The following is a 13,213-nucleotide window of genomic DNA, read 5'->3' as shown; positions in this document are numbered from 1 at the left end:
GAAACGAAAAAAGGAAGAAAACCTATATACTTGGAATCGGGAAGTATTTTTCCTCCAAGATATTGGGCTTTTTGCCGACGACACGAAGATGAAGAACAGGATTTTGGCATTTTGCCCCCTATTTGTCCTTCTCCTTCCCAACCTTTTCCCTGCCCTCTTCTCGCCCTTGTCCCGCTCCTTTCCTTCACTCCTCTCCGTATGCAACTCTTCTATTTCTCACTAGTTTCATTTGCATTCTTTTTCAACTGAATTTTTCATTTGTATTTTTTTTCCAGGAATGGAATGCTCCGAAGCCCATGCACTTGAATTTACTCAATGGTGCTTTGCAACGTGTGATTGTGCGCTTTGTTTTCCTCTTCATGTGTTTTGTGATTACTTTTGAGTGGAAAGTGTTGATCTAATGCCATGGTTTGTGGTTCTGTTTCGGAACAGTCTGACGATCATAGATCGAGGGTATGGTCTGCTTTGCCTGATCAAGGATTGAAGCCATGTCAGGACTTCTCCAAGTCTCACAGTACGTGCTTCGTTAAACTATTACGTTGGAACGTGATGCGATCCATATTTGGATCAAAGGTTTCTGCTTGAGTTATTTTTTTTAAAAAAAAAAATTCTCAACTTGTTATCGAAGCCCTTCTAATTCTGTAATTCCAGTTTTCCACTTTGAAATTTTCAACACGAGTTTAAAATTTCACGCTGATGGTTTAGATATCTGACTTTCGTGTTTTGGGATTCTGCCGCCATACTTTAGATCTGCCGAAGAAATCCAGGGGCTATATTCAGGTGTTTCTTGATGGAGGACTGAATCAACAGAGAATGGGGGTATGCAACTTCTTACTTAATTCTTGTCTTTTTTAGTAAAGCACGAGGAATAAATACTGTTGCTTATATTTATTGACGTAATGTTAAATCTAAAGACGTTACATATCTAAGCAGTAGTTTTATTTCATCTTCTTATTATTATTTTTGTCTTCAAAGATCTGTGATGCTGTTGCGGTTGCTAAAATATTAAATGTTACGCTGTTGATCCCACACCTTGAAGTGAATCCTGTGTGGAGAGACTCTAGGTATCCTTTGCTGAGCTTATCTTTTGTTTCCAAACAAAATAAGTCACCTCTAAAATGAAGTTGTCTCTCAGTTCTTTCACAGATATATTTGATGTTGATCACTTCATCAATGCACTGAAGGATGAAGTTTATATAATTAAAGAACTACCAGCTGAATACTCTTGGAGTAACCGGGAATATTATGCAACTGGCATTCGAGCTACTAGAATAAAAAATGCACCAGTTCATGCATCTCCGTCATGGTATATAGAGAATGTTCTCCCGGTAATAGAGAGGTATGACCATGCAAACATTCCCAATAGGCTACTTCGATGGTTTTTGCAACTAGGAAGCTGTGACAATGAAAATGAATGTGGTGTCATATACTGGTGTACGATGCCATAAAAAAAACTAAACATAGCTTTGTGACGTGCCTTTTGCATGTAACATTGATAAATAACTTAACTTTTGAAGTGACTATAAACATGTTATTGTGTTACTAAACTAATTTGGTTCAACATTACTTGCACAGTATTTTTGTTGTTTATCTGGTTGATTCCTCTGCTGCTATTTCAGTTTTGGGATAGCTGCTATTGCCCCTTTTTCTCATCGATTGGCCTTTGACGATTTGCATCCAGACATCCAGCACCTCCGTTGTAAAGTTAACTTTGAAGCATTAGTTTTTGTTCCCCGTATCACGGCATTGGCAGAGGCTCTCATTAGTCGTCTGCGAAACCCTCCGAGTGCAAAGAGAAAGGGAGAGCACATGAGCAGGCTGGAGGGTATGAATGGCATGGAAGTTGGAAAGTATATTGTATTGCATCTCCGCTTTGATAAAGTATGACCTTCAATCTGCTTTTACCGCGTATATTTTTCCATAAGAGTGAGGAGCCTTGGGTTTGTCTAGCACCTTTCAAATTTAAACACTTCGTGTATTCCTGACTGATTATTTTGTGTAAAAAAACTAGGTTTAGAAGTATGTGTTTTTCTTTGACAATCTGGGTGAGTTTTAGGCCAATAAATTTATTCATAAGCGGAGTTCTGTTGATTGCCTGGTTCACCAATTAGAGTTGCTAGGCTGAAACTTTGGATTCTGTCTTATCCAGGATATGGCTGCACATTCAGCTTGTGATTTTGGTGGGGGAGAAGCTGAAAAACACGCTCTCGCAAAATACCGTCAAGTGATTTGGCAGGGAAGGGTTCTCAATTCGCAGTTCAAAGATGACGAATTAAGAAATCGAGGACGTTGTCCATTGACTCCTGAAGAAATTGGACTCTTGTTGGCTGCTTTAGGATTCGACAACCATACCCGCCTATATCTTGCCTCACACAAGGTTGACTTTAATCTTTTATGTATCTTGAAAACCACGGTTATTTTTGATTGAAGATTGTGATGTCAAGTAGTTTTAGATGCAAGTTCTGGAAATTTGAATCCGTGCCTTCACTTGTCAGCAAGTCTTTACTGATGATGGTCTGAATATTCTTTGTACTGGGCTTAGGTATATGGGGGAGAGGCTAGGATCTCAGTTCTTCGAAATTTTTTCCCGCTAATGGAGGATAAGAAAAGCCTTCTGTCAGCTGATGAGCGTGCTCTAATTGACGGAAGAGCTTCTTTATCAGCTGCTGTTGATTATCACGTGAGCATGCAGAGTGACATATTCATTTCTGCTTCTCCTGGAAATATGCACAATGCACTGGTAAATTTTGCAAACTCAATCATTATAAGATATTATTTTTGGATATTGGATTGTTTCTTACAAAATTAGTTGACAAGTAGTACAAATCATGAAATCAAACTGTTGGACCTGCTGTTGTCTGTGGAATGTATACATGCAGTTTGCAAATTGTATTTCTGAAAATTGAAATTTGGTTTTTGTGAATTCCCAGTTAGGCCATCGAGCATACAAGAATTTAAAGACTGTACGGCCCAATATGGTGTTACTTGGGAAACTCTTCCTCAATCAGAGTATGGAATGGTCTAGAATTCCAACAAGCAGTGGCAGATGGCCACATGAACAGACAAGGGCAGATCCGGTTGAGAAAGAAAAAGCAGTCCATATATACATATCCGGCTCCTGATTGCATGTGTAAAGCTCGACTGCAACGACTCTTTGGAGGGTTGACTTCCTTAGTACGATGATCGAGGTCCTGCCTATTCATTTAGGTTGCCTATGTGCCGCACTCGGTTCTGTGCGAATGCTCACGTGCAAGGAAATGAGTGCACAGGGAAATTTTGAGGGCCAAAACATGCGTAAAAAACACAATAATGCAGGTAGATAAAGATTTTGGTGGGTGGCTCATAATGAATACTTGTCCTGTAGAATTTAAAATCTAACAATATTTAACGATTGGATGGAGGGTGAACATGATTAGTTGAACCGACGTTTTAATGTGTTAATGTTTACTCGGCTCAATTAATTAGACTATTATTATATTTTCCAAAGGCATCAAAGCTTGTGTCTTTTGTTTTTTCCCCCACGTCAATATTATGGCATTGATCAAGAGAACCTGTAAAGAAAGAAAAACCAACCCTTTAGAGATCTGACGGATCGCTCTCCCTTCTTGGTTGTCTTTGTTCCATTTCGTCAAGTCATACTAAGATTAATTTTCCAAGAAAATATTTTCAAACAAACAAAGGAAAAGAGAACTGTACATAGTCTTCAATGCTTGAACAATTAATTATAAGTTTCAAGAAATCTAAAACTAAAAGAGACAATATTGCTAAATAGTGATACGATTTTGTTTTCGGAAAAAATATTAATAAGATAATCGGGATGGGAAGGCTAAATTCAATGGAAGTCCAATATGATTGCAGAAAACAGAGGAAGATGGTCAATTCAATCGTTGTTAGCTTTGAGTTTGGTAATATAAAAGCAAAATTTATGGATGGTGGGTCCGTATAAAGAGGAAAACCCTAGAGAAGGTGCTATAGCAATGTCAGTTTTCCCTCCAACAGCTCGCCTCTGGATGCGATGCCGATGCTGAACCCGAAGATCTCGACGATGTTTTAGCTGAAACCCGTGGCATGTCTTGTTCTGTTGTTGATTTAATACTCGCTCTGTACGTGGGTGTGGGCAGAGTATCCTGTTGCCACTTAAACAAACTAAGGTTTGTTTCGTAGCTTACCTTGGTGAAGGTTTTGAACTGCATAGTCGCTTGATTCAAATTTGGTAAAATGCTTATTGAAGCCCGTTTGCTTAAACATTTATTTGTACTCGTATGACTGCATCCTCATAAGCTCCAAATTATGAGTGCCCATAATGTCTAGTATTTGTTAATTTGCTCAGTGCAATCCATTGCTTCATCTATTGACAGTGAAGTTACTGGAATTTCAACTGAATAAGTGGGTTTGCTTCTGTGGGTTTCTGATGCTTGGTCGTCCAGGATTTTCAAAAATGGTTTTTATCTCTAACGAGATGAGTGATTCAGTTTTTTCTGGCGCGTTTATTTCCTACTCATACCAGTTAAAAATGAACTTTTTCTTGTTGTATTCACATATTTTCTGCTTTGTTTTGCAGGATTTGTCGCCAAGCCACCTTCAACAAGGCGGGTCCTACAATTTTTCTTCTTTTGCGATCCCTTCTTAATAATTGATTTAGACTTACAGTTTAACCAGTTCTTGAGTAGATTTCTTAATCAGAGATGGTGCCATTTGAGTCTGAAATTTTCTTTAGCTCTTAGCAAGGCGTTCTCTGTAAGAAAGAAGAAGGGCAAGCTTAGAAAGGCATGGGATGGAAGCAAAGTAATCTACAATGTAGCATCTTGGGGAGCGACAGCAATTGGGTAAGCCATGTTAAAAAAATCAGCACATTATAGCAAGTTTTTGTGTTGACACAACGATTAAAATGAATCAATTATCTGATGGTGCATGTTGAGGTTTTAGGATACTATTTATGCTCCTATATTGAGGCGATCACACATCATTTGTCTTCAGGTAGAATTTGTTGTCTCACAACTCAACGTCATTATATAATTGTGTAAGCAAAGGTTATTTGGTGACAATCTTATGACCGACAACAAGAAATTTACCTTGTTTATGTTGTTTGAACATCCACTGTGGTTATAGCATGCAAAGATAATTGAAGATTCTGAGTTTTACTTGTGATATCCATCTTGGAACAAGGTTGTTTGTATGACCTTTTCATCTGAGTAATGTCCAAGTCAAATCGGTTTCAACAAGCTTCTGTTTTATTTCTTCTTGAGTAACTGTCAAAAGCAAGTAACAAGCCTGTGTCTTTTTGTCTTCAATGGGATGGTTTCCTAGAGTGCTTCGCTGGTTGTTTGTGATGTATGACAACGTATAGAAGATCACTGTTTTTGCATCCAAAAGTTGTTAGAATTTTTTTGTCATTTCTATTTAGTTTTGGAGCTGTCTTAACGTTTTTTAGTGGCTACATATGGAACGGGATTTATCAAAATCCAGCTCTTTTAAAGGCGGCCTCTGCGGCGGCATTCTGGACTTCATGTCATGTTATATTGAAACTTTTTTAAGCTGCGTCAGTGACTCGAACCTTGGCAGTCCTTGAAGGTTAGCTGTTTAGATGTCTCAAGATCATGTGACATATTGCAATTTAAGCGACAGGTTTTTTATTTTTATTTTTAAAAAAGATGTTTTTAACCCTGTAAATAGGATATGCGCGACATATGTAGTGTTGTGGATACTGTTAAACAAGTGCATCAGAATTCCAGCCCGTGAAGTGTTTTTAAACCAAGAGCGAAATAAATCAGCCACACAAAACCATGAGCAAAATCAGCACATTAGCATAGTTTTTAGGTTCTATTTGGTTTTGATATATGATATTTAAGTATTACATATTTCATATGTGATTTTTTAGTACTCAAATATGTATAACAAATTTTGGTATTAATAACATGTTTTTTTGGGATGTAAATATGTACATACCATTAAAAATTTGATAGTAATATATGATATTTAATAATAAATTTTTTCAGATCGAGTATTAATATATGATATACGAGCGCACACACAAATATTAGAAAGTATTGATATTAATATAGTTTTTTTAATTTTATACTCAAAATTTTATCTTTTATATCAGATATAAAATAATTTGTGTTTGAATTAAAGATTGCGGAGATAATTCGGATCAGACATAGATTAAACGTGTATTTAACTATGTTAGGTATTTAGAAACAGTGTATTTATATATATCTTGGGCTTTATTGTAGCACGAAAAACCAAATAAATATGTGATTATAACTATTTATCACGTGATGAATGGTACGGACGTTAAACATTTTGCAAAGTCAAGACCCAAAAAAGAATTTTAGGACAACGACTCATAATATTACATACATGTGACGTAATAGATTAACCCTAAGGAGGTGTGGAAATGTCAATTCGTTTCTTTGGGCTGAAGCAATCGAAATCAGAACCCCCTTTCTACCCTCGCACGTTGCCGCTCCGCTGAGTTTTGCTTCGGGCTAATTCGGTCATTTCGTCCCCTAAACCGCAGTCCTCCCACTATAAAACGACGGCAGGCAAAATGGACCCTACCTCAGAAGTTCTTGTGCCCAGAGCTTCTCAACTTGTTTCTTTGTGTAGCCATGGATTCGGCCCCCAATTCAACGATGATGACGAAGAAAGGTGGCAAATGTCTCAGAGTCGATGTTTCTCGATGCTTCAAGGCGTCGCCGTCTCGCGACCCGCTGATCCAGAATTACTCCAACTTCAAGCGGAGCTCCGAACCAAAACGGGTCATGTTTTACGATCACGGATCTTGGACGGACTACCCGGAGGCAGTGGTCGAAGTATTGAAGCTAGGGTTTTCCGAGGGCATGCCCATGATCGAGGCTCGTATTGAAGGGATTGATCGTTTTCTCGACTTTTACCGCATGCTTGAGATAGAATTGGAGTCTGGAAATCAGCGGTCTATTTCTTGGATTGATGTTGATGGTAAGTGCTTTTTCCCCAAGATTTGTATCAATACTTACGATAATAACGATCCGGATTTTGTCGGTGGCGATGAGAACAATCCGAAGATTGAGATCGAGATAAAACTTAGCAAATTAGCTAGTTCGGGAAGTTTAAAGAGTTTGAACTTGAATGAAATGGAAAAATTAACCAAGAGAAACAGAGAGGAACAGGCAGAAATGAATCAACCGGAGGAGAGTTCATCCAACGGTAAAGTGAAAAGGCGGAAAATTGTTTGTGAGAAAGAATTGCAGTCTCCAAGATGGCCCAAGACGAGAGTTTTGAGAGCTGAGGAAGAAGGTTATACATTGGTGAAAAATTTATTTTTGACGGGATTGAAGACTGTGGAACCGGGTGCAGAAGTTACTGTCATTAATCAATGTGTGAAGACAGGACCGCTGGATGTGGCTCGTCGCCAGGTTTTCATGAAGCAGATGGAGATCACCAAACAATCTAGAGGGGTGAGTAACATGGTCTTTGCATGGTATGGGGCATCTGCCAAAGGTGTTGAGAGCATTTTGATGCATGGGTTTGGGATTCCTGCAATGGCATCAAGATCTGAAGGTCATGGCTTGGGGATTCACTTGTCCCCTGTGCGTTCACCCCAGAATAGGTATTATGTGTTTGAAATTCAACTTGAGTTTTCTTCAGACAGCTGGTTTAATTTTTCATTGTATTGGTTACCAATTTTATGGCTTATTTCATTGTTGATCGTTTGTGAAAACAAGAAAAAAAGTTAATGCATTTTAGGTTTACTTGCTTTTTAATCTTTTTTGGTTTTTCGTCCAGTGCATTGTTGTTGGAGATGGATGAGAATGGCGAGAAACATGTCATTTTGTGTAAAGTGATACTAGGAAAATGCGAGAAGATTGATGCAGCGTCTCGGCAGTCTCATCCTTCAAGTGTAGAGTACGATACTGGTGTGGATGACTTGACTAGTCCTAAGTGGTATACAGTGTGGTATGCGAATATGAACACCCATATTGTTCCGGAGTGTGTTGTCAGCTACAGGCCTGCAAATGTGCCAGGTAAGCCTCCTTGATTGTATGTATTCTCTTGCTTATAATTTGGTTTGAAACTGAGGTACAATTATTTTACAGGTTCAGTAAATGGTGTCTCTAGTGTGAATTGGGTTCTGCCGTCTCACGTAATTGCCAAATTGCTTTATAGGATGAAAAGTTATCTGCCTATGCCCAAGTTTCAAGAATTGCGAACTTTGTGTGGATTGTTTAAGGCAAGCCTTATTTCTTATAAGTGTTATATAAGTGGTAATTGTTCCCAAAATTTGGTCGGTGATTGAATTTTAATTGATATTATCCGACTTCTTTACTATTTGCACTGCAGGAAGGAAAGTTGGGGAAAAATGTTTTCATGCAACAGTTAAGATCAGTTGTTGGAGATGATCTGTTACGGTCTACTATCCAAGAAATTTGTGGCTGATAATAAGGTTTTGTCCTTATTGTGTTTGCAGTTGGAAGAACTTAAGAAATATTCTTTCTCATGGATCATATAGTCCGTAGAACTCATTGTAATGTTACCAACTGGTTATAAAGAAAGCCTCTCAAATGTGAATCAATCTGTAGGCTTAGGGCAGACTTTGGAATCAATTTTTGAACTTTATTGATTTACTTTCGCTTGATAAGAATGATGTGTGTTCCTTGTGTATGCTTTGATCTCTCTCCCGCTCTCATGTTTTTATGTTCTTTGTGTGTGTGTGTTGGAATAGTGGGGCTGTCTCATTAGGTGTGGTTGTGCTGTCTAATTGTATTGTTGGCTAGTGGGAACCCTTGTGCTCCTAGAATTTGCTAGTAATTCAGTCAAACAGTTTGCCGTGATCTCTGGTTGGGTTAAAGCTGATGATTTGTTGGGTATATTAGCTCAAACGTACAGTTTGGCTCACATTTGATGAATTTTATGGTTTGTTCACTGGATATTGTTGGAAAGGACAAAATTAGGTTTGATGATATTTAATAATCGATACCTAGCGATTAATATGTAATTACCCTGAAATCTTGCATGTTTTGGTTAATGGTGATGAACATAGAAGTTATTTGAGTATTGTTGTGCTAGTTACTTATTAAATGGATATAATGTATAAAGGAAGTGTGTACCCACCAATATTCTAGCAAGTCTTTGTGTTCTATGCTGCACGGCTATCGTCAAAAACCTCTTCATGAAGTTGAGATGTTAATTGTTAGACTTCCAGCTGCTCCTACCTGTGGCAAGAGTTATGAATGGTGTTATTTGTACTTTTATGACAGGTACTTTCTACTTTCTCAATAAAAATCTTGTTCCCTGAGATCTTAGCCTTTTGAATATTTCTTAGCAGATTATTTGTACATTTATGACAAATTCTTTTTTTGTAAAGTTGAGGATTTTGTATTGTGAAGATATGGTCATGATTTATCCCTTTCATTGTAGCATTATTTGATGATTTTAAATATGTGATATCTTCTGCAGTCTTCACTAGGTGGTTTTTGTTTTCACTCTTATCTTTTTTGTTAGGAAGTCAAATTAGTTTATAGAGACTTTCTCACCGACGGCAACATCTGTAGATTTATAATGCTATTCTGGTTTTCCTCCAGTTCTCCATTTTCTTAAGGTTTATAGAACTGTTGCGAATGTTGCTCGATTTTTACTCAGTTTTCGGTTATTCAATCAAGTTAGTTATCCTATTTAGGTTAAGCTGCATAATTTGTATATGCTAATGCATATATATCCTTAACACTCAGAAATTCTGTGTTTTTTAAGTTTTTCTTTTATTCTCCATAAACCCCATACTTAGAAAATTATTTGGTGATTTATAGTTAAGTTTTCATTTATTTTTTGGGGTTAGGGGAGGTGTATACAGCATACTGCATAGTAAACCAACTAAAGTTATAATAATTTGAACTAAATTTGTTAATTTTGATCCTCATTAGCCAGTGTGTTAATACTCTGCTTATTTAATCCTCTGTCCTGTTTTTTTGTTGTTGGTAATCTTCTCGTTGCAGTTTTACTACTTTGGTGTTGCCCTTTCATTTATTTTTTTTGCTGTTGTTGACAGTTTGCAGTCCTTTTTGGTCTAACCACCAGAACCAGTGCATACATGCATGGGATGATTGAAGCATGGGTGTTGTATTTATAATACTCCAAATCGTTTTCGACGACGCTACACCTTTAATCAGATTTATGGAACTTTGTCACCCTCTTGTTATGGCCATTAAATCATGTGATTACTGGGGGGTCCCTTGCTGCAACAGTCATGATACGGATTTTAGTCTAGGGTCTTTGGGTAATTGGTATATTCACAGTATCTTTTGCATTCCCTCTTTGAATCACAGAGTCAAAGACGATGTATTTGATGGGAGCATACTGGTTTGTGTTCTTGTGCTAAAAAGATGACAAGCAAAGATATCTCATGCGGGCAGGTAATTTAATTCATTTACAGATAATTTTTCAAGGGCATTACATATCGTAGTTGCACCTCCTCACTTGCATTTTTGTTACTTTTGTGTTTTTGAAGACTAATTGAAATGAAAAATGTTCCACCATATTGTCGATGTATTGTCCATGATATGTGTTTTTGTGACTTTGATTGATGCGAAATAATCAAGATGCCAGCATTTCTGTGGATATGATTTATCTTGTGACAATTATGTTTCCTTCAAGCTGTTCGAATGTGATGTTTTATTAACTTGCTAGATGTTGCGCACCAAACAACGGCTTGTGTAAAAAAAAATCTAAATTTGATATTCAAAATATTTTATTTAGTTACTTTTAGGCTTGTATTACATGCTTTGTTTTGTGAGCAGTAGATGTTGACATCCAATTAAAAAAAAACACGCTGTGCGAAAAAGCACAGATACGAAGCCCCTGTTATAATGCACAACTTGTGCGCTTCACCAAATTTGGCCCGTGCATAAACCTTTTTCATAATATCATTTTTTACTTATAATTTGCTATAAAAAGTGGTTATTTTGGTTATCATTTTTCGTAATGTTGTTACTTGTGTTGGAAAATTGCATTTGTATGAATGAAAAAATGAAGCCTAAATTCCATATGAAGTGGGAGGAGTTGAATTTATGAAGTATTGAATTTAATTGGAAATTTATATATTGTGTGAGGGCCCATGCTCTTATTAATATTTAATTACCAAACAGCAAGGATTAATTGGTGTAAACAGCGAAAACGAGTTTAAAATGTTCATTTGGACTTATAGAAATTTCGGCATTACCTTCCCGTAAGTAGAAGCACATGACATCTCCCTGGCAAATGTATCAAACCAGTATAATATATAGATATCTGGGAATTCTGACAGAAACCAACTCCACTACTGGATATCACTCGTTGACGCTCCACCAGACGCGTCAAATCCCCTGGAATGACCTGCTATGGAATCAAAAACAACCACAACATAAAAGAAAACAGGAGTCGACCCTAGTACGACAAACCAGTAAAATTATGACGTATTTAAATGACATGTAATAATACCAAGTAAATGCAATGATATGCGATGCATTAATGGTAACAATGGAATAATGGATACCAAACGGAGTCCAAACGAATAGCATCATCAACAGTAACAGTGGCCACCCGTGCCAGAAATGCAACATCAAATCACCGCTCATCCATGCACTTAGCATCGGGAATGCGAGTAGCTAAGTCGCTCGTCCTTAGCTGTCATATAGGAATGTGGCTAATCATAACACACTCGTCCCTTCGATGACTCAATATATCTCAACAGAATCAACATAAATCGTCGTCAAAGGAGTCAAGGTTCAATATGTTATGCCAATACAATTTATGCATGAATGCATCAGAATAATCATTCAAGTCACATAATAGCAAACAATTCCACGCCAATATACGCGTCATAATGATATAAGTTTGAGCATACCTCAACTATAACTTACAATGTCACAATAATTTCTTAAGGACTTTCTGATGAACTCGTCCAACGATATAACCTTTAATATAAATTCGCTATATACTTCAATATACTGTTTTTAACCGATTAAAATAAATTAAATCGGCTCGGTTAAAAATCAAATTTCGTGTAGCCTATAAAACCCGTTTAGAATCTGAAATTTCAAGCTTAATATCCCAAGAATCAAGGCTTGCCGGAAAAGTCGTCGGAATTACTGTTCACGTTCAGAAAACAAGATGGAAAAATAGAGGAAAAACTTAATATTTCATTTATATAAACTAATCCACCAAGAACAACCAAGAATTGAAGCCAAAATCTTACCCAAAACCGGATCAAAGTCTACGCGCATAGAAGCTGGAAAACAAGCCAATCGAGCTCATCACCTTCCGATTCATAGCAAGAAAGAAACTAATAGACTGGAGAAAGAAGGTTGCTGGGATGCGCTACTCTTTCGGCTGCTGAAGACGCTACGCGAGGACGGCAGAAAACAGAAGGGAAGGCGACGAGGTGCAAGGCAGGGGAAAAGCTTATTTTCTGGATTTGAGCCATCTGTTGCGTCTTCTATCAAATGGTTTAAGTAATTAAATAGAAATGGGCTGGGCCCAAAATGATTATTGGGCTCTTACATATTGTCACTTTGTGTCTGCATGTTCTCAACCATGTTGGTGTTAGTGGAAGATGTTACGGTAATAGGGGAGCGAGCTTGCTTTTGCTGTTGTGCATATGAATTAATATCTGGTATAAGCTTATCGATTTCCACAACTCATGCACTGAATTTCCGAGCAGCTGTCTTTCTCCTCTAGTCTTGTTCGGCCAACAGGGGCAATACTCAGGTATGTGCTTTTGTAGTAATTAATCGTGCTTCATTAACATGGGTTTTAACTGTTGTCTTAGGAAATGGAAGCGAGTCTCGAATGAAAGAGGATGAATATAAGGAAACTGAGACTTGTGTTTTTTGCCCTGCCCAACTGGGTTTGATCAATATTGACCCGGAATCTGGTTCGAGTTGTGCTCAGTCTTTGCCGCCGTCATCTGGGAGCCAATATTCAGTTTCTGTTGTCGAAGTGTTTGATACCCGTTGTAAATCTGGTTGCTCTACCAGCAGCAGATATGATATTTTATTTATTACTGGTTGTTATCTTTGTTTCAATCATTATTTGATTGTTGTAATTTTGTACAATAACTGCCAAACAATTTGTATGTGATCATTCTTCTTAGCAATGGACTATTTAAACTGCTTTATTGACGCATATTTTTAAAATCAATCGTAAGATTTTGGTAGCTTTTTTTAATATCAACTGTTTCCACGAGAAACTAAATTTGTTA

General features: G+C 37.3%; 2 protein-coding genes and 1 long non-coding RNA gene across 5 annotated transcripts; all 3 read left to right on the top strand.

Moving 5' to 3' along the window:
* Positions 1 to 3: 3 nt before the first annotated feature.
* Positions 4 to 3,477, top strand: LOC142525299 (O-fucosyltransferase 31-like). Its single transcript, XM_075629550.1, is given in 11 exon segments — positions 4 to 196; positions 276 to 338; positions 433 to 514; positions 749 to 819; positions 976 to 1,064; positions 1,136 to 1,339; positions 1,620 to 1,881; positions 2,150 to 2,377; positions 2,543 to 2,740; positions 2,931 to 3,023; positions 3,025 to 3,477. Coding segments are annotated over 11 exon segments (1,557 nt in total). The 5' UTR covers positions 4 to 88; the 3' UTR covers positions 3,184 to 3,477.
* A 93-nt stretch (positions 3,478 to 3,570) lies between these two features.
* Positions 3,571 to 5,795, top strand: LOC142524970 (uncharacterized). The gene is made up of 3 exons (XR_012814996.1): positions 3,571 to 4,151; positions 4,562 to 5,571; positions 5,674 to 5,795. It is a non-coding gene; the product is annotated as an uncharacterized LOC142524970 (long non-coding RNA).
* Positions 5,796 to 6,468: 673 nt separating this feature from the next.
* LOC142524366 (putative inactive poly [ADP-ribose] polymerase SRO3) lies at positions 6,469 to 13,133 on the top strand. Of its 3 annotated transcripts, XM_075628323.1 has the most exons (6): positions 6,469 to 7,591; positions 7,768 to 8,006; positions 8,079 to 8,212; positions 8,323 to 9,239; positions 10,302 to 10,388; positions 12,782 to 13,133. In XM_075628323.1, exons 1-4 carry the CDS (start codon positions 6,612 to 6,614, stop codon positions 8,416 to 8,418), a joined length of 1,449 nt encoding a protein of 482 aa, XP_075484438.1. In that variant the 5' UTR covers positions 6,469 to 6,611; the 3' UTR covers positions 8,419 to 9,239; positions 10,302 to 10,388; positions 12,782 to 13,133. The 3 variants fall into 3 exon arrangements, with proteins under 3 accessions (XP_075484438.1, XP_075484437.1, XP_075484436.1); XM_075628322.1 differs by having other exon boundaries at positions 10,302 to 13,133; XM_075628321.1 differs by having other exon boundaries at positions 10,025 to 13,133.
* Positions 13,134 to 13,213: the final 80 nt, after the last annotated feature.

This window comes from Primulina tabacum, chromosome 14 (genome assembly GCF_025594145.1).
Source record: "Primulina tabacum isolate GXHZ01 chromosome 14, ASM2559414v2, whole genome shotgun sequence".
Classification (NCBI taxonomy): Eukaryota; Viridiplantae; Streptophyta; class Magnoliopsida; order Lamiales; family Gesneriaceae; genus Primulina; species Primulina tabacum.
This window is presented reverse-complemented; position numbering and strand designations above follow the sequence as displayed.

Coding starts and splice junctions, on each gene's coding strand:
- LOC142524366 (XM_075628323.1), top strand. CDS start 6,612: ATGGATTCGGCCCCCAATTCAACGATGATGACGAAGAAAGGTGGCAAA. Junction 7,592..7,767: donor GTGCGTTCACCCCAGAATAG/GTATTATGTGTT, acceptor TTTTTCGTCCAG/TGCATTGTTGTTGGAGATGG. Junction 8,007..8,078: donor CAGGCCTGCAAATGTGCCAG/GTAAGCCTCCTT, acceptor ATTATTTTACAG/GTTCAGTAAATGGTGTCTCT.